Source organism: Mastacembelus armatus, chromosome 5 (assembly GCF_900324485.2).
Source record: "Mastacembelus armatus chromosome 5, fMasArm1.2, whole genome shotgun sequence".
Lineage (NCBI taxonomy): Eukaryota > Metazoa > Chordata > Actinopteri > Synbranchiformes > Mastacembelidae > Mastacembelus > Mastacembelus armatus.
Window position 1 is genome coordinate 2675780 of NC_046637.1, and position 19617 is coordinate 2695396.

Consider the following 19617-nt stretch of genomic DNA (forward strand, 5'->3'; position numbering starts at 1 on the left):
GAATGTAATTTAGAACAGGTGAAAGAAAACTACCCGGAGATGCAACTAATCATAAGCAGAATGAGACCAGTGCATCTATAACAGTCACAGTAAAAACAAAATCACAGGAGTAACTTATATATGACATATTTCTTATGAGGCTTCAGCTTGCGAACCTGTATCCATTTCACCACAGATTTAAGTGAAGAGCGCCCCCTGCTGTATGACAGAACACAGACGGCGACTATGGCTGATTTACCAATAAAAAAAAATATATATATAGTATTTGTTACCCGTTATGGTGAGTGTTACACAAAAGATGGTAAGATGGAAATACACATATGTTAACAATGGGAAAACAGAAATTTTAAAATAACTAGATGAGCCTCAGACATAGTTATAAAACATTTTTATTCATTTTTTTAAATTGAAGGCTAACTGAAATGTGTCAGATTCATACCATGTTCTGTGACAACAACGATAAACCATTGTCTGCTGTTTGTAACAAACAGAGAAGAAAATATCATAACAAACCCAGCAACACATAGGCCATTCCAATATAAATTAAAATAAACTGTTTTAATACACATATAAGCAATTATTATCACTGAGAATAAGTAGGCCTCTATATAAGTGTGTGAACCATGCTGTGAAAAAGACCGAATTAAAACCATTAGCACCAGAGTCATTTTTCCATCGTAATACGCGTCTGGTGATAAATTTAAATTCAGGGAAATCTACAAAAAAACTGATCAGGGTTCCTACACTTCTTTTTCTCACAGATTGCTTTGCATTTATCATACGTTTCTCAAACATCTGCTCCAGATGCATGTAGGAATCTTGACCACAAGGAACATATCTATTGTATAAGTCCCACGTTTGACAGGCCTACAAGTTCAAACTCAGCAACGGGTGGAAGACTTCTACAATATTCACTGTGGTGGACCTGTGTCCTGTAAGATATCGAGGCTTGTTTAAATATGCACACACACATACTGCAACTAAAAACAGAATGTTTCTGTATATTGTCTTTAACATTGTCAGAGGAAAGGTGCCACACAGCGCTGATTCAAAGAGTAGAGCGTGGAAAAACAACACAATAATGCAGAGTGATCAAAAACACAAAGAGGAAACAGTTTGCTTTATACTTTTTCCACTGACTGTTAATGCTTTATTACTTTTAAACAAGTACTAGTATGTATTATTGTGTATTTAAAAATACTTGTCTACAGGCAATGACAGAGTCAGTGGGAAAAGCTGTATAGCAAAATGATTCCTTAAGAAAATAAAGAAAGAAAAGTTCAAGTCAGGTGTAACTCTTGTCTTGTTTCAGCTACAAGAGCCGAGGATGATTCTTTCTTTGGAAACGTCTTTAATGATGAAGAAAAGTGAGTAGTGTGTGTTTAGAGGAGCAGGTTTTTGTCAGACACTTTTAAAGCAGCCCGAAAATGGAAACCGGTTTTGTTTATTTTTGTGGTTCAAGTCCTGAAATTGTTTTTCGTCTTTTCTTCCATTTATTGTCAGAAATGAAATCAATCAATCAATCAATCAATCTGGTAGGTTGGTCATTTGTTATCCATTAACTTTAACATGAGTAACTTTTTCTTAAACTGTCAAACACTGTTCACTATCCAGCACATTCAAACTGTAAGTTAGCAACTGAACTTCAGATGAACCTGTTGAAGCCTCAGCTGTTAGCTGCTAATATGATGCGTTTAAGGTCATGTTATGATTGAAATCTGTACGTTAACACAATTATCAAAATCTAGAGCTGTTCTGGAGCTTTAGATCGTTTTACATGACCTTCCTCAGCAGATGGACTTGTTGCCCAGACGTTCAAATTACAATTTGTTTACAGAGCAATTTAGGGACTTCTCGTACATCCTGGTTGCTATTTCAACAATAAACTTTCAATCCTGGTGACTACTTTTTCCTGGTGTGAAGAGCCTTCCTACATCAGGGCCACAAACCTACACTATCTTTAATGTTCTGGTGCTGTCCGATGTCTAAGAGAAAGGCCACAGTTAGAAAGTACTGGAGAGGTTTATTGCACTAAGATGCATTTTCCAGACACATGAATTCTCTGTAGAGCCTGAGCAGAAGGCACACTTACAGACGCTGGGCCAGGACAGGAAACGCGATGATTAGGGATGTAGAGGAAAATCGGTGTTTGTGTGCTCAAAGAAGAATGCTTGAACTCATAAGTGCATGAACAAAATGTGCTTAGAAATGTTCTTAAGAAGATCAAGGACTGAATGACAAGATCGGTGCAGACAATCCATTTTTAGCAAGCTTATATTTCAGCTGTTCTCAGGTGATGTGTATAAAAATGCAGGGGTTTGTTCATTTTCATCCCCTGACTAATTACATTGTTCTTCAAACAGTCGTACACTATCATGCACACTTTAAACCAGAAAGGGCACTTAAAAGCAGAAGTACATTTTCTTGTATTTACACGTCCTCGCTCAGTGATCTGCAGCCTGTGTGTGTTAGGTAGTTTTATACCCTCAAAGTTGCTGTTTGTGTGATTGATGGATTTAAGTAAAATGACCTTTTTTGTTCTCAAGTGAATAAACAACAACAATAACAATAAAAAAACTTACATTTAGCAAACTACGTTAAAATATGACTAATATTATCAAAAAGGCAAATAGTAGGTGTATTGCAACACTCTCTGCGGCATCACTATTAAAACATCTTCACCATCATCATCATCATCAGTCTCTTCATCATCATCATCATCATCATCATCATCATCCAATCAACATCATCTGAGACAGTAACGAGGCTTGGCCTGGGATGATTGACAGCCCAAACTAGCCACTCACATTTTGCCCGTCTCAGCGCAGGCAGGCACACTTGTAACAACATAGCAACAATAATAAACAAGGAACACTTCTAGGAAGACCAAAAGACAGCCGGCCAATGAGCGTGAGGGCCGGTCTGAAAGGAGCTCTGTCATTGGATAGCAGGCATCTCCAGGGAACAGGTAGAGCTAGTTCAGACAGGAAGAGGTAGGAGGAAAGATGCAGGTGTGTGAGATAATTGTTGCTCTCTTGTGTGGTCCCTAATCAGAAAAAAATGGTTCTGGTTGAATGAAAGTGCACCTGTGTGTGTGTGTGCGTGTGTGTGTGTGTGTGAGGGTGTGTGTGCATGTGAGTATGTGAGAGAGTGTGTAGAAGGTCTGGTTCTGAGGTTAATTTGTTTAGTCTAGTCTGTGAGTGTGCGTTTAGTTTTTGTCTAGACAGCTGGAGGCCTTTCCCAGGGCAGGTCTGTGTATGTTTAGAGCACATTTACAACTCTGGGAAAAGACGTCTTCCGCTGACTTAACAAAAACACTGTATCAGCCAAAATGCTAACAACCAAACACACTGCCACGCTGGTTCAAAGCAGAGAGAAATGTGTGACCAGTTCAAGGAGCTACAGATATTACTGGACTGACCACATTTCTGAGATCTGATCCCTGATGTCATATGTGAACAACAGTTTAGGTGGATTTGGGTCAATTGACTCAAATGAAACTAAACTTAAAGGACATTTTCAGGATTTTTTTCATTGTTAATGAGGCTTAACATGTTAATTCTCATGTGCAGGTATTCTCCTGTATGTGCTTTCAAAAAGTTATAGTGACAGACAGGGAAATGTGAAAAATAGGTCGCCATGTTCTTTCCTGCTGAGAGGTGAAAAGCTTGATATCACTCTCATGTCAGTAAATGTAAATTTAGATCCAGAGCGCTAATGCAAAGACTGAAAATAGCTTTCCAAAAACCACAGTCCGACACAAAACTAGCCATACTTCACAGACAGGTCATTAGTGAGCTTTATAAATGCTGTTATTATTATAACTATTATTACACTATTATTCCACTGTTCCTGATCATGTATAGTGAGATTGTTGGAGTTTACAGTAGCTGTCACAGTTTCTGGGAGCACACTGGTTAAAGTGCAACATGAAAAATTGGAATTGAAACAAGGAGCTCCAACGACTATTGGTGAATTATGGCCGTACATCATTTCCCTCTGCATGTAAACATACCAACGTGTTTGTGGAGGCAGTGTGGTTTGTTAGCAGCACATGGAAAAAGATTTTATCAACATCAGTGAATTTGTGATTTGTGTTTTCCCTCCTCTCTTCCTGCCTTGTTTTGTGTCGTCAGCCAGCGAGATTGATCCTACAGTTTCATTTCTCTTTAACTCCACTACCCCTACATTACTATCAGTTATTTCTATTGTGAAACCCTGATCAGAGCCCGTCCAGCCTTCTCATACCCGCTGCAAACCCTCCAGTGCAGGGAACCGAAACCAGAAGAAACAGCCCGGTCCAAAAACAAGAATCATAGGAAAGCTAAGGAACGAAGATTAAAGGAGGAAAAGGTCAATAAATTAGCTGCACTTGCTTTGGGACCAGGCCTGTAATCTCATGAACAAGTCAAAGGTGATTTATACTTTGATTAATCTAATTATCATTCATTTAGCTGCTTTGGGTCAAATGATTAATTTCTTTACATCATGATTTTTTTTCTTCACATGCTCGTCATTAAATACAAAATGCCGACACTGCAGTGCAGCCCAGGAACGAGGAGAAAGTGAGGCAGTAAACAAGGAAGCAAGACGAATTTAAAAACATGACTTTGATTATTTTTCTTAACAGGCGTCAAGGCAGAAAACTACAGACATCTTATCGCTGCCGTGTTGCTCAGATTTTTTTTAAATAGAAACCTTTTTACGTTTTTTTGTCTGTCTAGTCTGAAAATGCCCGTGCTTGTTTATTGTATCAAAAGAATCAAAATGAAAAATGTGCTGTTGGTGTTTTATATTAATTGTGTTGTAAAACAGAAAAAATACAAAGGGAATAACAAGTGGCAGTAAGTGTTTAGGTTTGCTGGGTTGAGGAAGACAAAAGTAATGATAATGCAGACACAGATGATCCGTACATTCAGCCTTAGTCACCTGTGGTTCAATTAAAAACACAAAGGAATTAAAAACATCTTTTTTTGTTTCTTTTACCTCTCCCCATGCCTCCGGCTACAAAGTTCAGCCGACTCAGCTTTGGTTGTTTTGGCTGCGGTTTGTTCGGTCCCTGTGGAGGGAGCTGTTGCATAAAGGCTGGACACTAGAGGGCGCTGACTTCACTTGGGCCTTTACCTGTGATAAACTACACACATCTGTAAACTCTAATGTTTTACTTTACTGAGCTACTAACTGCATTACCTTTACGTCCACACTCTTAAAGAGACGACACAAGATGAGTTGCTATTAACACTCGTGTCACTTTTCAACACTTCGGTGTGTCTAGTTTGCGACAACCCGTCTTGTGCTGCATTTGACACACAGACCTGTGTTCCAAACTAAAACATACAGTGTGTGAAGAAGAGGTAAAAATATGAAAAGTAGCCAACTATGACTGCAGCTGGGTATCAATACCTGTACGGTGCTGAATGAGAAAACACTGGCACCAGATGGCTGGTCACACTCATTCTCTGACATTTCTACCACAGTGTTTGGGTTTTTCTAACTGTGGACTGTATTTTATTTAGCAAAAAATCCTGGGACTGCTGCTTGTATAAAAACATTTAGCACTGCACACATTGTTTTGCATGAAAAAAAACCATCTGTTTATCAGAATGCACTGATAAACTGTCTAAAATATCTGGTACTCAGGTGACTCAACGTAGTAGCACTGAAAAACAATACCCAGCCCTAGTCATAATTATTACAGATTGTACAGACTTCAGAATGATAAATAACTGTTTCCAGGTAGTGAGCCTGTGTGTTTTCTGTTGGAAAGTTGTGGAGCACAACTCTTTGCATCTTTTAAAAGTGTGGCTCTAAAGGTCGGAGAACTTGATCTAGAAAGTTCAAAGGTTTCGAACGCAGTTTTAAAGATTAGCCCTGGCATTGAGGCTGGCGCTGGCTGACAGAAGATTGTTGTCTCTTTCCTGGTGCAGTAAAGTGCTCAGAGATGCCTGCAAGAGAGAGAAGCTGACCAGAGGTGACTCTTTAAAAGATCATTTTAAACCGCTTCACACAAAGGCAGGTGTGTGATGCAAATCATCGATGTGGCGTGTTCACGTGTGAGGTCACAGCAGTGCACAGTCAGGGTATCACACATTTTGGGCCTGTAGGGCGACCTGGCTTCCTTCCTGAGTAGTACACTACAAAGGGGACGCATCATCCTCTCTCTTCTCACCCTATAAACCCCCTATTGGTTCAGTGTGACGAAGTCTGATTAGTATGAGCAAACCTAAATGTGCTTGACTTGTTTGATCGAGGTAGTGACAGCCTGCTTTGGGATTGGGCAACGATTCGGTCAATGGGATAAGAACGAGAGGGAGTTTACGAGTTTCTGATTGGCCCCACAGGTTGAATACTGACTTGTGGGTGGCCTCGTGGGACTCAGACATTTGCATAAACCAGGGATATTTGTTTTATCACTGGTACAGTAATGGTTGGTCCAAGTCCATTGGCCCAAAGTCAAAATTTCCCCATGATATGTTGTCATGATGCCAGCTGCTGTGCACTGATCTGGTCCGACCGATTCAGCTCTCTCTCATTGTGTTTACTTCTCAATAGACATAGCTCCTTCACAATAAAAGTCTCTTTTGAATGTTCCATCTGCGCATACTAAAAATAGTGCAATTCTTTTCAGCAATTATATAAATAACTCTAAATTCGTGCTTTTAAGTTTGCTCTCAGCTTCCATACATGTGTGTATATATACTCCATATGTAATGTACTGTATATACATGCCAACATGTATGTAGTAAAATGTTCCAACGTGAAGGTTGGCACCCCAACAGACTACTGATGTTTGCTTCTCTTTCTGCAACTAGACAACATATAAAAACAAAAACATTTTTACTCATAAGAATCCATCACATTTAGAAAAATACACCTACTTTCTCTATTTTCGCTCTGATTAATCATATTGCGTACTTTTTTCTTTTCTGTGGTGAACAGTCTTGAACTTTGTGCAAACCTTCAGAATACATAAAATTAAAAAACAAAGGATTTTAGTGACAACTCCTGCATTGGTTGGTCAATATAAGGCAGAATGTTTAGCTCGAGGACTTTTAGCACTGTGCTATAACTGGGAAGCTAGTTTAAGACAACACTAAATCTAAACTCTTTCTGGAAATACTCTAGTGTGCTAACATGCCCCAGTGATACAGCTAAAGCCTGGTGCAGGAGTGGCTGCTAATGCTGGACTGTGCAGTCGTGAACAGAACTAAATGGAGTCAAAGCAGTGAGGAGGATTATCTCTAAAAAACAAATCCTAAAACCTGAAAGAAGATTGCAACATTTCGCCATTTTCCTGGATAGGAATTATCTTGTAAGTGCGAAACAGATGAACAAACAAACAAAATGATAGAAACAAGCAGAACAAGTAAATGTTTAGACTGGTCAGAGCAGTCTGATGAGGGATGAGGTGGAGTTGTTACGGTGAGAAGGAGGCTTCCTCCTTCATTCCCTCATTCTCTCACAACATCATCAGTTCATCTGAAGAGCTCCTCAGACCGGAAGCAGGAAGCTGTGGAACGGGAAGTACCAGATGTTCCTCTCTAACCTAACAGGAAGCCAACATGTACTGCTGCTTCCCAGCCCTAGCCTGATCCATGAAATGGGGAGAAACTGTGAAAGTGACCATGACTGCAACTAACGCGAAGCAGCCCTTTGACCATTCAGAGTGGATTTTACTGTTGGTCAGGTTGTCTCTCGTTAGTTACCGACTGGTTCTCAATTGCCGAGCAGACATAATCCTGGTTTTCCTGCAAACTTGGAAACGGGAAGCAGTACTGTCACACCTGCTGGGGCTTCTGGGACTTCTCCTTTGTATTCCTTGCATTCCTGTTGTCCACACTTACTTGCTGCTGAGTTGCAGGTCGGAGCACACCATGTATGAGCGAGGAAGGGGGCGCTTGTGAGGACGATGCTGTCCGATGGTTGTGGCTGGGATTCAGGGACGTTGGGTGGTAGTAGTGCCCGATCACCTCGCTGTATGCTGGGGGTGCTCCTTCTACTCGAGAGCCCTGCTTCTGCTGCCGGGATAAGGCCTCCTGTGCTTCTAACACACTGATGCCTGAATGGACACTTGGAGGAGGGGCCTGCAGACTGGGAGAAAAACAACAGGGATAAATCAGGCTGATGTAAGCAAAGCAACAAGGACAAGAACTGCTGGAGCACATGAAGAACAGTCAAACTACATTTTTCTGGTTGGTTCATACTAACTAGCCAACTAGTGCTTGAACCATTTGTTTAGCCTAAGTGCTGCATCCAAAATCAAAAACAAAATGTAATATTTCCCTACAGAGTATTGTGTTTTTATCCTTCTATGAACCTCAGTTCTGGACACTACACATGACACGTGTGTGTGTCGTTACCTGGCCTGCAGACAGGAGTTGGACGGGTCAAGTGGGTGGGAGTCGAACACTGTTCGGTTGGGTGGGGCTCTGACCGACTCGCGGTTCAGCTCCATCTGTTGCTCTGGATCTCTGAGCTGCAGGGTGCAGGGGCCCTGGTACGGTGGGGGCTCTTCCCCGTCTGAGAGGGAGATAGTGGGGGGGAGATCGATGAGGCTCTGGGGCAGGTAGGGGTATGTCGGCTGAAAACGACTTGGGGCGTATGTGTGCTGGAAGCGCTGGGACTGGGGAGGAGGCTGGGACTGGGCATGCTGAGGCTCCCGCTGAAGGTACGATGGGTGGGTCCCTCTGTCTGTAGAGCGATGGTTATACACCTGGTGCTGTGTGAGAAATGGCATCAAATTACTGTTATGAACACAGTGCTTACAGTGTTAGCCCTTGGTTTATTAGCTGTAATTTAGGACAAGTTAAAGTTACGGCCTGATTAGCAGAACTCACCTCATTCAGACCACTGTTTGTTCCTGTGCCGTCAGAGGACCACAGACTTCCCTCCTGAGAGAGACAATATATGTTCACTGACATGCATTTAAGTATTCACTTAATCTGTTGAGCCATTTTAATTTTATGCACACATTTATCAAATCTATCCCATGTATCATTAGTATTACTAGGGCCTGTTATTGCCTGTTTTGGCAAGAAATACGATGTGACCAACAGTAGTATATGTCCCATAATTAAAGACTCAGTCCGAAGTGTTCAAATGGCATCATAATTCCATAAATATACTCTATTAATATTAATAAATATTTCAGATATGGATGGAGTCTCATTTGTTTTTAACATAAAGTTACAGAAAGCAAACAACAAACATTAATCAAGCCGTGCCTTCAAAATACTATCACCAATTTCAGTCAACTCAAGTAACTTCACTCATTTCAACCATGTACAGTTATATACAGTATATAGGGAAGAGAAACAATGGAACCACAGTGCCACGTAAATACAATAAGACAATACACATATCTAATAATTAACTAACTAATAATTAACTTGGAAGTTAAATTATACTCTTCAAATATTTATTTATCTTTTTATCTGTGAGCAGCTCTGATGTTTATTTCTGCTGTTGCATCAGGATAAAAACTGCCCATCAATTTCACACCATGTATGTGAAAATACTACAAAATACAAACCAAAGTTAGATTTGGTGCATTCAGTAGCATCCACACAGGACACATCCGTCCACCAGGGGGCTCCACTGGTGCACAACAATCACTCTTTGCCATAGTGGCTTTTTAAATGTCCCTCTAGCCTCATATGGTGTTGTCTTTATGTCTCAGTGATCTGTGTTTTCGCTCTTATTGCTGTGTTTCACACCCTGGTAACACTGGAAAAGATAACAGTTCTCAAACTTCCCATTTATTTTAAGCCATGAGAGTGCTGAGCAGTTTTTTAGCGTCCTTTTATGGCTGCAAATCATATGATTTTCTGCTGCTCTAATTACTACATTAACATTGACGACTGTGAGGTGACACCTGTTGCTTCTATGAATCACTGTCGGTCCACACAGATCTGTAACAGATTGGACAATACGTTGCGTAATAAATTTGGACCGATTTCTTCAACAGACTGAACACATTCTGCTGAGGAAATTGAAATCAGTTGTGTCTCGATGCCTCATGGTGAGGAGATGACAAAAAGATGTTCTTCACTTCTCTAAAAATGTCTGGAAGAAACTTTTCCAACTTTTGTGCTGGTTCTTGTTTCCCTCATTCTGCCTCTCTGCGTGTCTGATGGTATGTGTGTCAGTGTGTCTGTCTGCTAATCCAAATTAACTAGGACACCATGAGTCCCATGAGCTTATCAGTAGCTCTGTGTGTGTGTGTGTGTGTGTGTGTGTGTGTGTGTGCGTCTGTGCTGTTTTATGCCTCATCCTTTACTCATGTCTTACTTGCAGACGGGAGTCGCACACACACACACACACACACATGCGCGAGTTATTCAGTAACAGGTGATTCAGGGGGAGAACAAGTGAAGTCATACGAAGCCTCAGGTGTAAGTCAGTGTGTGTTTTTTTTTTAATTATCATTGTGAGCGGCTCTGGCCTTTAATGAAGAAATGAGTCAGTGTGTTAGCATTAGCCTGCAGCAGTGTTTAATCGCCGTGATCACATGCTGTCACTCAGCATTCCTCATACTCAAACGCTGCCCTCACTATGACTAAACTACTGAAACAAAAACCGCGCCTGGAGTGCGGGAGGAAAAATGATAATAATTTTTATATCTGTATAGTTTTATTTATGTGAAAACAGAACATTTTACTGGATAATGAAAAGTTATTTTCCATCCATCCATCCATCCATCCATTATCTATACCCACTTATTCCTTAACCAGGGTCACAGGGATCTGCTGGAGCCTATCCCAGCTCTCTTTGGGTGGAAGGCAGGGGTCCACCCTGGACAGGTCACCAGTCCATCACAGGGCGAAAAAATTATTTTATTTTATTTATTTTAAAACAGTGGATCTGTCAAATGAGACTTACATTGGCCAGTGGCAGGTGTCTCCTGCGTGTGGATGTGTGTCTGGAGAGGAGGGAACGTGCTGATAGGCGGTAGTGGTTCAGCAGGCAGGTTATGACCACCACCATCACCATCATCACCACCACGATCACCAGGATCTGGACGAACTCCAGCTGGGCTGCAACCACACAGACACAAGTCATGATCAGCACTACGCAGCCTGTAAAAACAGCTGAATAAGGTCTTCTATGAGTCTGGAGGAGAAAATAACCATGATGACAAGTTTCTACAGAAAGGCTGGATTACAAGTCTAACGGGAAGACTAACTAATGCATTATGGGAAGTGGAGGATGTGGATTTTTTTGTAACCTGACCCACACAAGGGACTAAACATTAGGATTCCTCTGGATTAATTTTGATTGTATGGTTTTTTGTCTTTCATAAAACCTCCAGCTATACTGAAGTGCAGCACTAAATCTCTGTAATATCCTTTTAACACAAATTTGTGGCAGTCTAACACTCATCATATACAGTTAGGTTCCCATAAGACTAGTATTAATGATTCTCATATTAAGGTATAAAGCAGTTAATATTATAATATTATAATAGAATTTTCAATAACTCACTGCTTTTATATTTCCATACATATCTATTATGTATTATATATAGACCACCCCTATTGTTGACTTAAAGCAGCACACTAAATTCTAAAGTGTCAGCACAATAACAGTCATGAGGGAGAAAAAAGGTTTTCAGACAGAGTGCAGACATAGATGTCGTCCTTATGGAGAGGTCACCGCTTCTGACACACACACACACACACGCACACACACACACACACACGCACACACACACACACACACCAGAGCCAGACTAGACCAGACAGACAGACAGGACTGGCTTTGTTTAGAGACAGTCTGCTCCCCCTACCCCTCCATTTGCCTCCACCACCCCCACCAACACACATTCACACACACACACACACACACACAAACGCAGCATTTTTCTCACACGTCTTTTTCACAGGGAGCAGGCAGGGGTCAGGGCCGGGCCAGACAGGAGAACATAAAGTAGACACGTATATCTAAAGACGCAATTGTTCAGACAGTTCACAGAAGCTCTCACAGTGCTGTTATGATCTTCTGACCAGCACAGAGCATGAAGAAACACAGAGACAGCCAGGTGGCTGCTGTTACTCATCCACAATCTTTGATGACTTCAACACTTAAATATGATTTTCATCAAACCTGTATCTGTTTACTTCCTCTAAAACCTGAAATCACATTAAAACAAGACTGAGTTCACATCATTGCTGCCCAGGTCACACACAACATGAACAAATAGGATCAATAAGACAGGTCCAGCTGCATTACGACAAACTGATCACACGATTAACGCAACCAAACAAACATCCACAGAGTCCCAGACTAGTGGGTTCGAATCAGTTCATATTGGCACTGACCTGTGCAGGACGTTAATAACGTCAGGTTCCATAAAACATGGTCAAAAACACAGTGAAGAGTAGAAACATCAACCTCTGCTGTTTTTGAGAACACAGTAGCAGCGACATTCAAACATTCCTGTTCAACTAAACCCGTTCACCATTTCTCTGTAGGTCTGTCACATTTTCTGGTACCTCTTTGATCATAAGGCACTCCCAAAATGAAATGGGATTTTCAGCTAAATTAAACTGCTTATAACTGATGTGTAATACACAAACATCCATCCATCCATCATCTATACCCCCTTATTCCTTAACCAGGGTCCCAGGGATCTGCTGGAGCCTATCCCAGCTCTCTTTGGGTAGAAGGCAGGGGTCCATCCTGGGCAGGTCACCAGTCCATCACAGTAACACACTAAATAAATTCTTCTGCAGCCAGACACCTGCTTGTCTCTTCAGACAACAAGCCCCCTCCAGTGCACTGCAGAAACCAGTGCGCATTTGTAAGTGCATTATCCACAGCACCAGTTAAAGCAGACATTCACAGTGCTGCACTCAAACTGCTTATGTTTGGTCAAAATGATCTAAAGAATCAAAGAGCAGCAAATTGTCCCATTAGACAAGCTGAAACCAATGAACAGCTGCCATTTTAGTTTAACACATGACTTCGATCATGATCAGGTCAATCAATATAATTCAGCCAAAAACCATATCATTGCACAGAACATGAAACATCCACAGACAGAAGAGGATCAGAGCCAAAATGTGCCAACTGATCGGAGGCAGGTTTCTTCTGTGTGCACACAGATGAACTCACCACACAGTTGTGTCTGAACACAGTTGTCATGAGTGTGACTCCCTGATGAAGGCTGCATGGTCGTTTCACGCTACAAGACTTTATATTCCCGTGATTATGGCCTGAAGATATTTCCAGCCTTTAAGTTTACGAGACAATTCAAAGAACAAAAATGAAAAGAAATGAAAACAAAACTTTCTGCTGCAGTGAAACTCTGAACTACATGTTCTTCGGATGCTGCGAATACGTGTGTCCTCGCGGGCCGACACACACACTCTGAGCCTCCGTCAAGCTTTGTCTGCAACTTTTTCTCACACACATTCCCACACTGTCCAGACTCACACATATTGAGGAAACAGCTGACCGGACCCCTCCTGCCTTCCCCTCCCCTCCCAGCCACCGCCATAAACCTGCGAACAAAAGGGGTCAATGTGAGGGAGGAGGGCAAGGGGAGAAAGAGACAGTGAGGAAAGGGAGAGAAGAAAGAGGGGGAGTGGTGGGAGCGTCTAGGAGAGACAGATGGGTCAGAGGGCCGAGCAGAATAATGATGAGAGTCACACAGAGCTGGGGGTGGGACAGAGCTAAAGCTTGAACTTCTCTACTCATAACAACACATGAAAATCAAGAAATTTAAAGCAACAAACTCCATGTTGACCAATCTAACATGATCATTACTGGTATGGCTACTAGTGGTACACAAAAACCATGAAGATCAACATTTGTTACAGCTCTAAAGTATGAGTCTTCTGGCTAATGCATTTTTAAAGCTAATAGAATTTAATATGATTTTAATAAATTGATCCTTCACTGAAAATCTGTCTCTTGAGTGCTCAGATAATCCAACTCTGTTGAGGAAGCAACAGCACGACATGGAGCTGTTGTGGCAGATCTCACTGGACTACATTGAACACACGGGCCAACAGTGTCGATGGGGTGTATTGTGATGTTGCAGGAGTGATCTGAATGTTTGAAACGTGTTCAGATCTTCGTTTTGCCTCTGAGACTCCAGAGCTGCCTGCAGCTGCTGTCCTACATGAGAATGTAAGCTATAAACCTTGGAGCCAAGAGCAAGGCTGTATTTCATAGCCAAAAGACAGACGTTCAGTGGAGTATTTCTTTCATCTGCGCTGCATGAGTGTGGACTAGTCCTCCCTTTTTTATGGGACATTGTTTAGTGGGTGACAGGATAAGTACCCCAGTTACCCAACTGGGTTAGTGAGCAACTGTTGGGGCCAGTTTATAGCCTCACAGAAGTAGCTCTTACAGTGTGTTGTCCAACCATACCTGAAATTCAGTGTGTTCATAGCTGTCCCAAATGGCCACAGCCAAAGGCCCAGTGAAAAAGCAGCCAATCATAAAGCAGAGATGTTGTTGAAAAACAAGGTTATTAGTGTATGTTTTCAGATGTTCTCAGCAGAAAGACACTCGGAGTGTTGAACACCTGAAAAGTGTCATAAAGAGCCAAGTGACAAATAAAAACGTACAGACGGTCAAACCCTGGCTCTTTACACACCTCCACACAGCTGGCCAGCTGTGGGTGTGAAGGTCGGACTGAGAATGTTTCAGAAATGTTACTGTGAGATACAGAGCCGCCGTCTGACGTCGGAACGATGTGAAGTGGAAAGATTAAAAGTATAAATTCTGCTTCACTCGAAGCTAAATGTGATAATGTGGTTAAAAATGTGTAGCAGAGAAAAAACAGCACATCGAATTTCACAGCCAAGCCAACAACTTCCATTCTGCCCATGTGACTGTTAAACTGTAGAGTACTGCTCTCCAAACTACTGCCTTCTCCCTAAAATCAGGAAAACACACGACGGTCTAGTACAGGCAGCACGAAGCAGATGAGCACAATACAGTCAGATCAGTAACGAGGACAGCAACAGGGACTTATTTTCAGACTCTTTGCAGCTGTAATACAGGAGGGTCAGTGTGTGACCTGCCACTTATCAGGGATATCACCAGCTACAGGACATGAAAACACACACACACACACACACACACACGCACACAAACGTAGGATACTGCTGTTATTGAGTTCAGCAGACAGTCACGTTTCCACGTTTCATTTTTAAATAATGCATCCATGAAGCCTGAAAGAGAGAAAGAACGCCCTCCACACTTGTGTTCATTGTATTTCATGTAACAGGTAAAGCTTATTAAAGCGAATGGTTGTCATTCAAAAAGACAGAAAGAAGTAGACACTTAAACACACAGCGATGCCAGCCTGACCATCTGTGTGAAACCACTCAGACCTCCACTGTGAGTGTGTGTGCGGGCACTCTGCCTGCTGACAGCTTATCTGTCGCTCTGTTCTGTCAGCTGCTGCTGAACTTCCAGCCAAATCATTCCCACAACTCTTTCCTCCTTCACTCTTTTCCTTTCTTGTTCTCTGTTCACACAGACTCTGAAAAAAGAGACACACCTGTCTTGTTGTTTCTCCCCCAACACTGCAGCAAATACAGATATAATGTTATTGATGCAACAATGTGATTGGTTGGTAAGCATTTATTATTATTACTTTTATTTATTATTGGTTAGCAGTTCAGAAACATTTAACAAATCATATATAACACGAGACAATGTGTAGATCGAGGTGCAGTATGTTAGGCCCCGAGTCTCGTTTCCTGTCTGTCTCTTATTTTGGTCAGCTTCCTGTGTTCTGCCTCTGTTTGTGTTAATCCCAGTTAGCTTTGTGTCCATGCTCATTAGTTAGATTATGTTCACCTGTGTCTTGAGTTGTGTATATATGTCCCTGGTTTTACTTTGTTCCCGGCCGGAACATTAGTTACTTATAGTTATATTCGTTCGAGGAGTTATGTTAGTTTCTGTTTCCCTGTCAGCGGAGAATATTTTTGTGTTTTGCCTGAGCCCTGGACGATCCAGGGAGAATAAAAGCCTGCAGTGTCCTGCATTTGGGTCCTCACCACTCTTTCTTGCACCGCCGACACCCGAGGGCTTAACACAGTATTTGACAATAATTATAACATATCTACTTATATAGTGTCCACAGTAAAAGCTATAGGTCAAATACACCAATAAACACTTATTGATCGATTTGTTGTGATATAATGAATATAGAAAATCTAAATGCTACAAAGGGGAACTTGAACTGTTACTACTCTCTTGTTACTTTAACTGTGAAATCTTCATAGTATGACTTAGGTTTAAAACAGAAATCTGTCCTGTTTACTTCTGCTTTTGCTGTCTGTGTAAACACTGTAACCTGAAGGTCGACAGCCATGTTAGCATCAGAGCACTCTTCTTTCTTTGGGGCTTCCAAATAAATGTGATCTTTTATTGTTTGGACACGTTAGAGCAGAAATGGCACCGATGGGCCACAAAACTGATGTCTCACCTCACCTCATGATTGATGCTGTTAAAAATGTCTTTTCTGCTCTTGTTTCATTCCATATTTTCTGTTTCTGTTTAATTTGATCACAACTTGTTTTCATTCAGCTTCTCTGCTATGATGTGTTGTAATTCACAGAAAAATATTTGCCATAAACATGCTGTCAGACCAGCTGACTGTGTGTGTGTGTGTGTGTGTGTGTGTGTTTGTGTCTGGCAGCCTGCAGTGCAACTTGTCAGTTTGCAAATGAGGAGGTCAGCAGGCCAGTCAGCAGACGTCCTCCCTCCTCCTTCCTGTCCTCTCTTATTTTTCACACTCTCTTTTCTTTACTGTAAGATGCCTCTCCCTTTCTTTTTCATTTCTTCGTTTGCCTTAATTTACTCCTTCCAGGCTGTGCACTAACAGAGGAATCATTCACTCATGTTTTCATCCAGACGCACTGAACATTATTAGCTCAGTTTCTAAAAGAAGGTGAAACAAAATACAATAATATCGACATATCAGTTTTTCCACTTCAGCCATGCAGAAAAAACATTTTTCATATAATTCATAATGCACATAAAAAATGCTAATGCACTTTCTTTTCTTTCTTTATTTCTCCTCTTTTTCCTCTTTCATTTCTCTGTCTCCATCTACTTCTCCTCCTCCTTCCTTCCAGATTCATGGGGTTTTATTGGCATGACCAAATCATTTTTAAAGCAAATGCACCAGTGAAAAACACGCTCTAGGCCAAAACATGCTTCATGCTTCACAATAACGCTGCTTCTTAGGTGCAGAAAATGGGTTTCTGGGTAACTCAAAGAGGCTCAGAACCACTGAGAGTTGTATCATCCGCTGTCAACAGCATTTGACATAGAACTAAAATAACATCACTTCTTGTTTACAATATTTGAATTTTTCACATTTATGTACAGAGCTGGTTGTTTCTGCCAAACACAAATAAAGTACTGAACGTGTTGTTTTGTGCACTGCTCCCACAGACACTGAGGTAATTTAAAGCAGTCCCATATAGGGACGCATCGATTATAGAATTTGTTGGTACGATTATAGTCTGAGGAATAATCACGGTTTCATGACTATCATGATTATGTATCTGTATTTGTGCTGTATTTAATCATATGCATTCATATTGCAGTGTTTTGTTCCTGACATATTAATTTACACATTGACATCTGCTCAAGTCAGACGGGAGGAAGCAACAAGATGAAATGTTAAATGATGACTGACTGAAGGTTTTGAGAGGACTACATTCTGCATCCCTAGCCCCTTACCAGCAGATCATTTCCATTTCTGCTTGTTTTCTCTTCATTTTCAAAGGCCTTTCTCTACTCCGCATGATCACATTCTTAAATTTAACCTACAACTGTCTAATTTTAGCACAGTGAATGTTAAAACACAGCTATTCATCTTTTAGAACCACCCGTGTCTAACTATATTCTGAAATGTAGGTGCCACTAACATTCATTTCAATTACCGATTAATCTGTTGATCATATTCTTGCACAGCAGCAAAGACTCATAAATGTGGATTTAGAACAGTTATATCTGATATTCTTCATATAAAAAAAAATCAGCCTAAACCGTTAATTGATCAAAAACAGTTGCCAAATAATTTTTATCTTTTGACTAATGTTTAATTTCTGCTAAAATGAACCACATCTCTAAAAATAACTGCACGGTGTGTGACCTGTGTAGCTTCCTGTAATTATGTTTGCTGTCAATCTGTTATTGATTATTCAACTGTCTTGTGGTGCATCCAAAGCTGTGTGGTCAAAGTTAAACCAAATTCGATGCACTATTTCAAACGTCTTAGCGTGTTTTTGTGCCAGATGAACGTCTCTGCACACTGAAGGCAAACTGTGACAGAAAAAGGATGATCCAGGTCTCATTTCTTATTGACTCACATTAGACTGGGCTGTTGTGTCATTCACTGATAGGAAAACCCAAGTGACCACACAAAACTCAGGAGTGACATCTGTCTTTGGCACCATCCAGAGGGAGCTGACTTACCGGCTCTGGTCTCTCTGTTACTGAGTATTTACTGACCAGTCAAGTTAAAAGGTCAGTCTCAGCCTGGGCTTGAAGACTATACATTTCTAACAGAAAGCCTGTGCTACAAACTGGAGGTGTTGGGATTGAAATACATGGGTGTTTACAAGAACTGGAGGTGCTAATGAAGAATTGCTTTCAGGTTGCATTATGGGAGGCGTAGGATGTAGAACATGTGGATCTTGACCCATGACAGGAAATAAAAGTTAGGATACCTGACATGATTTCTCTGAACTGAAGTTGCAGTTTTTAAGCCGTCTTGATAACAACAACAACAACAAAATTCAAACATTTTCACTTCTCTGTCATGTTGCATGACTGCTGATCTCTGCCCACCCTCTGTGGTGTTGTCTAGACATGAGGCTGTGAGCCTGGCAGGCAGGCAGGCAGACACTCCATGGTTAATCTAAAGCAATTAGCTCGTTTGTCATCCGCTGCCTGCTCTCCGTCTATCCATCTCCTCCTCCTCCTGCATTCAGCTAAAGGTCACCGGCGGTCATTGGCAAGTCAGATGGCTCAGAGGGAGCAGACGGGGGGGGGGGGGGGGGGGGGGGTGCTTGGAGAACGGAGGGAGGGGTGGAAGAGAAAGGAAAGCGTCAAGAAAGACAGGAAGGAAGAAAATCTACTTTGAAGGAAGGAGGCAGTGAGGAAAAGGAACGGGAAGAAGAGGAGACAGCAAATGAGGACATGAAAAATTTGAAAGGTTTATAAAGGGAGACGGAAATGAGCTAAAAAGGATGTGGAGGAGGAGAGAAAAAGGATAGAAAGAAGCGAAGAAGGGAAGACTAGAAAGAAAGAAATGGAAGAAATAGGATGCAGTACAGTAAAGAAGAAAGATGAATGGAGAAAAATCAAGGGTAAGAAAAAGAGAAGGAGAGATGTTTGGAAAAGTAGATGCAAAGGAGAAGGAAGGGAAGAAAAGATGAAGGGAGGAAATTAGATAGGAGTGACAACAGGAGGGAAGGAGATGAGGAATGAGAAAGAATAAAAACAATCGATGACGAAAAAGAGAAGAAAGGGAGAAAGGGAAGGAGAAAAGGGCAGGACGAGAGAGAAAGAAGCTTCCTAATTCTTTCCTCAGTCCTCGGATGACTCGACAGTCTGGGCAGTCAGAAATAGCAC

At 41.4% G+C, this 19617-nt stretch overlaps 1 protein-coding gene across 2 annotated transcripts in view; it reads right to left on the reverse strand.

The window, feature by feature from the left end:
• Window positions 1-1487: 1487 nt before the first annotated feature.
• The window catches only part of pmepa1 (prostate transmembrane protein, androgen induced 1), a 38041-nt gene continuing 19911 nt past the window's right edge, over window positions 1488-19617 (reverse strand). Inside the window, exons 1-5 of one of the 2 annotated variants that reach the window (XM_026307244.1) lie at window positions 13117-13230; window positions 10882-11036; window positions 8838-8891; window positions 8361-8719; window positions 1488-8091 (exon numbers count right to left, since the gene is read on the reverse strand). In XM_026307244.1, the coding sequence (XP_026163029.1) occupies window positions 7779-8091; window positions 8361-8719; window positions 8838-8891; window positions 10882-11036; window positions 13117-13174 (939 nt within the window). In that variant the 5' untranslated portion in view covers window positions 13175-13230 and the 3' untranslated portion in view covers window positions 1488-7778. Of the gene's footprint in view, window positions 8092-8360; window positions 8720-8837; window positions 8892-10881; window positions 11037-13116; window positions 13231-19617 lie in introns of those variants that run through there. The other variant, XM_026307243.1, reaches the window with a different exon arrangement.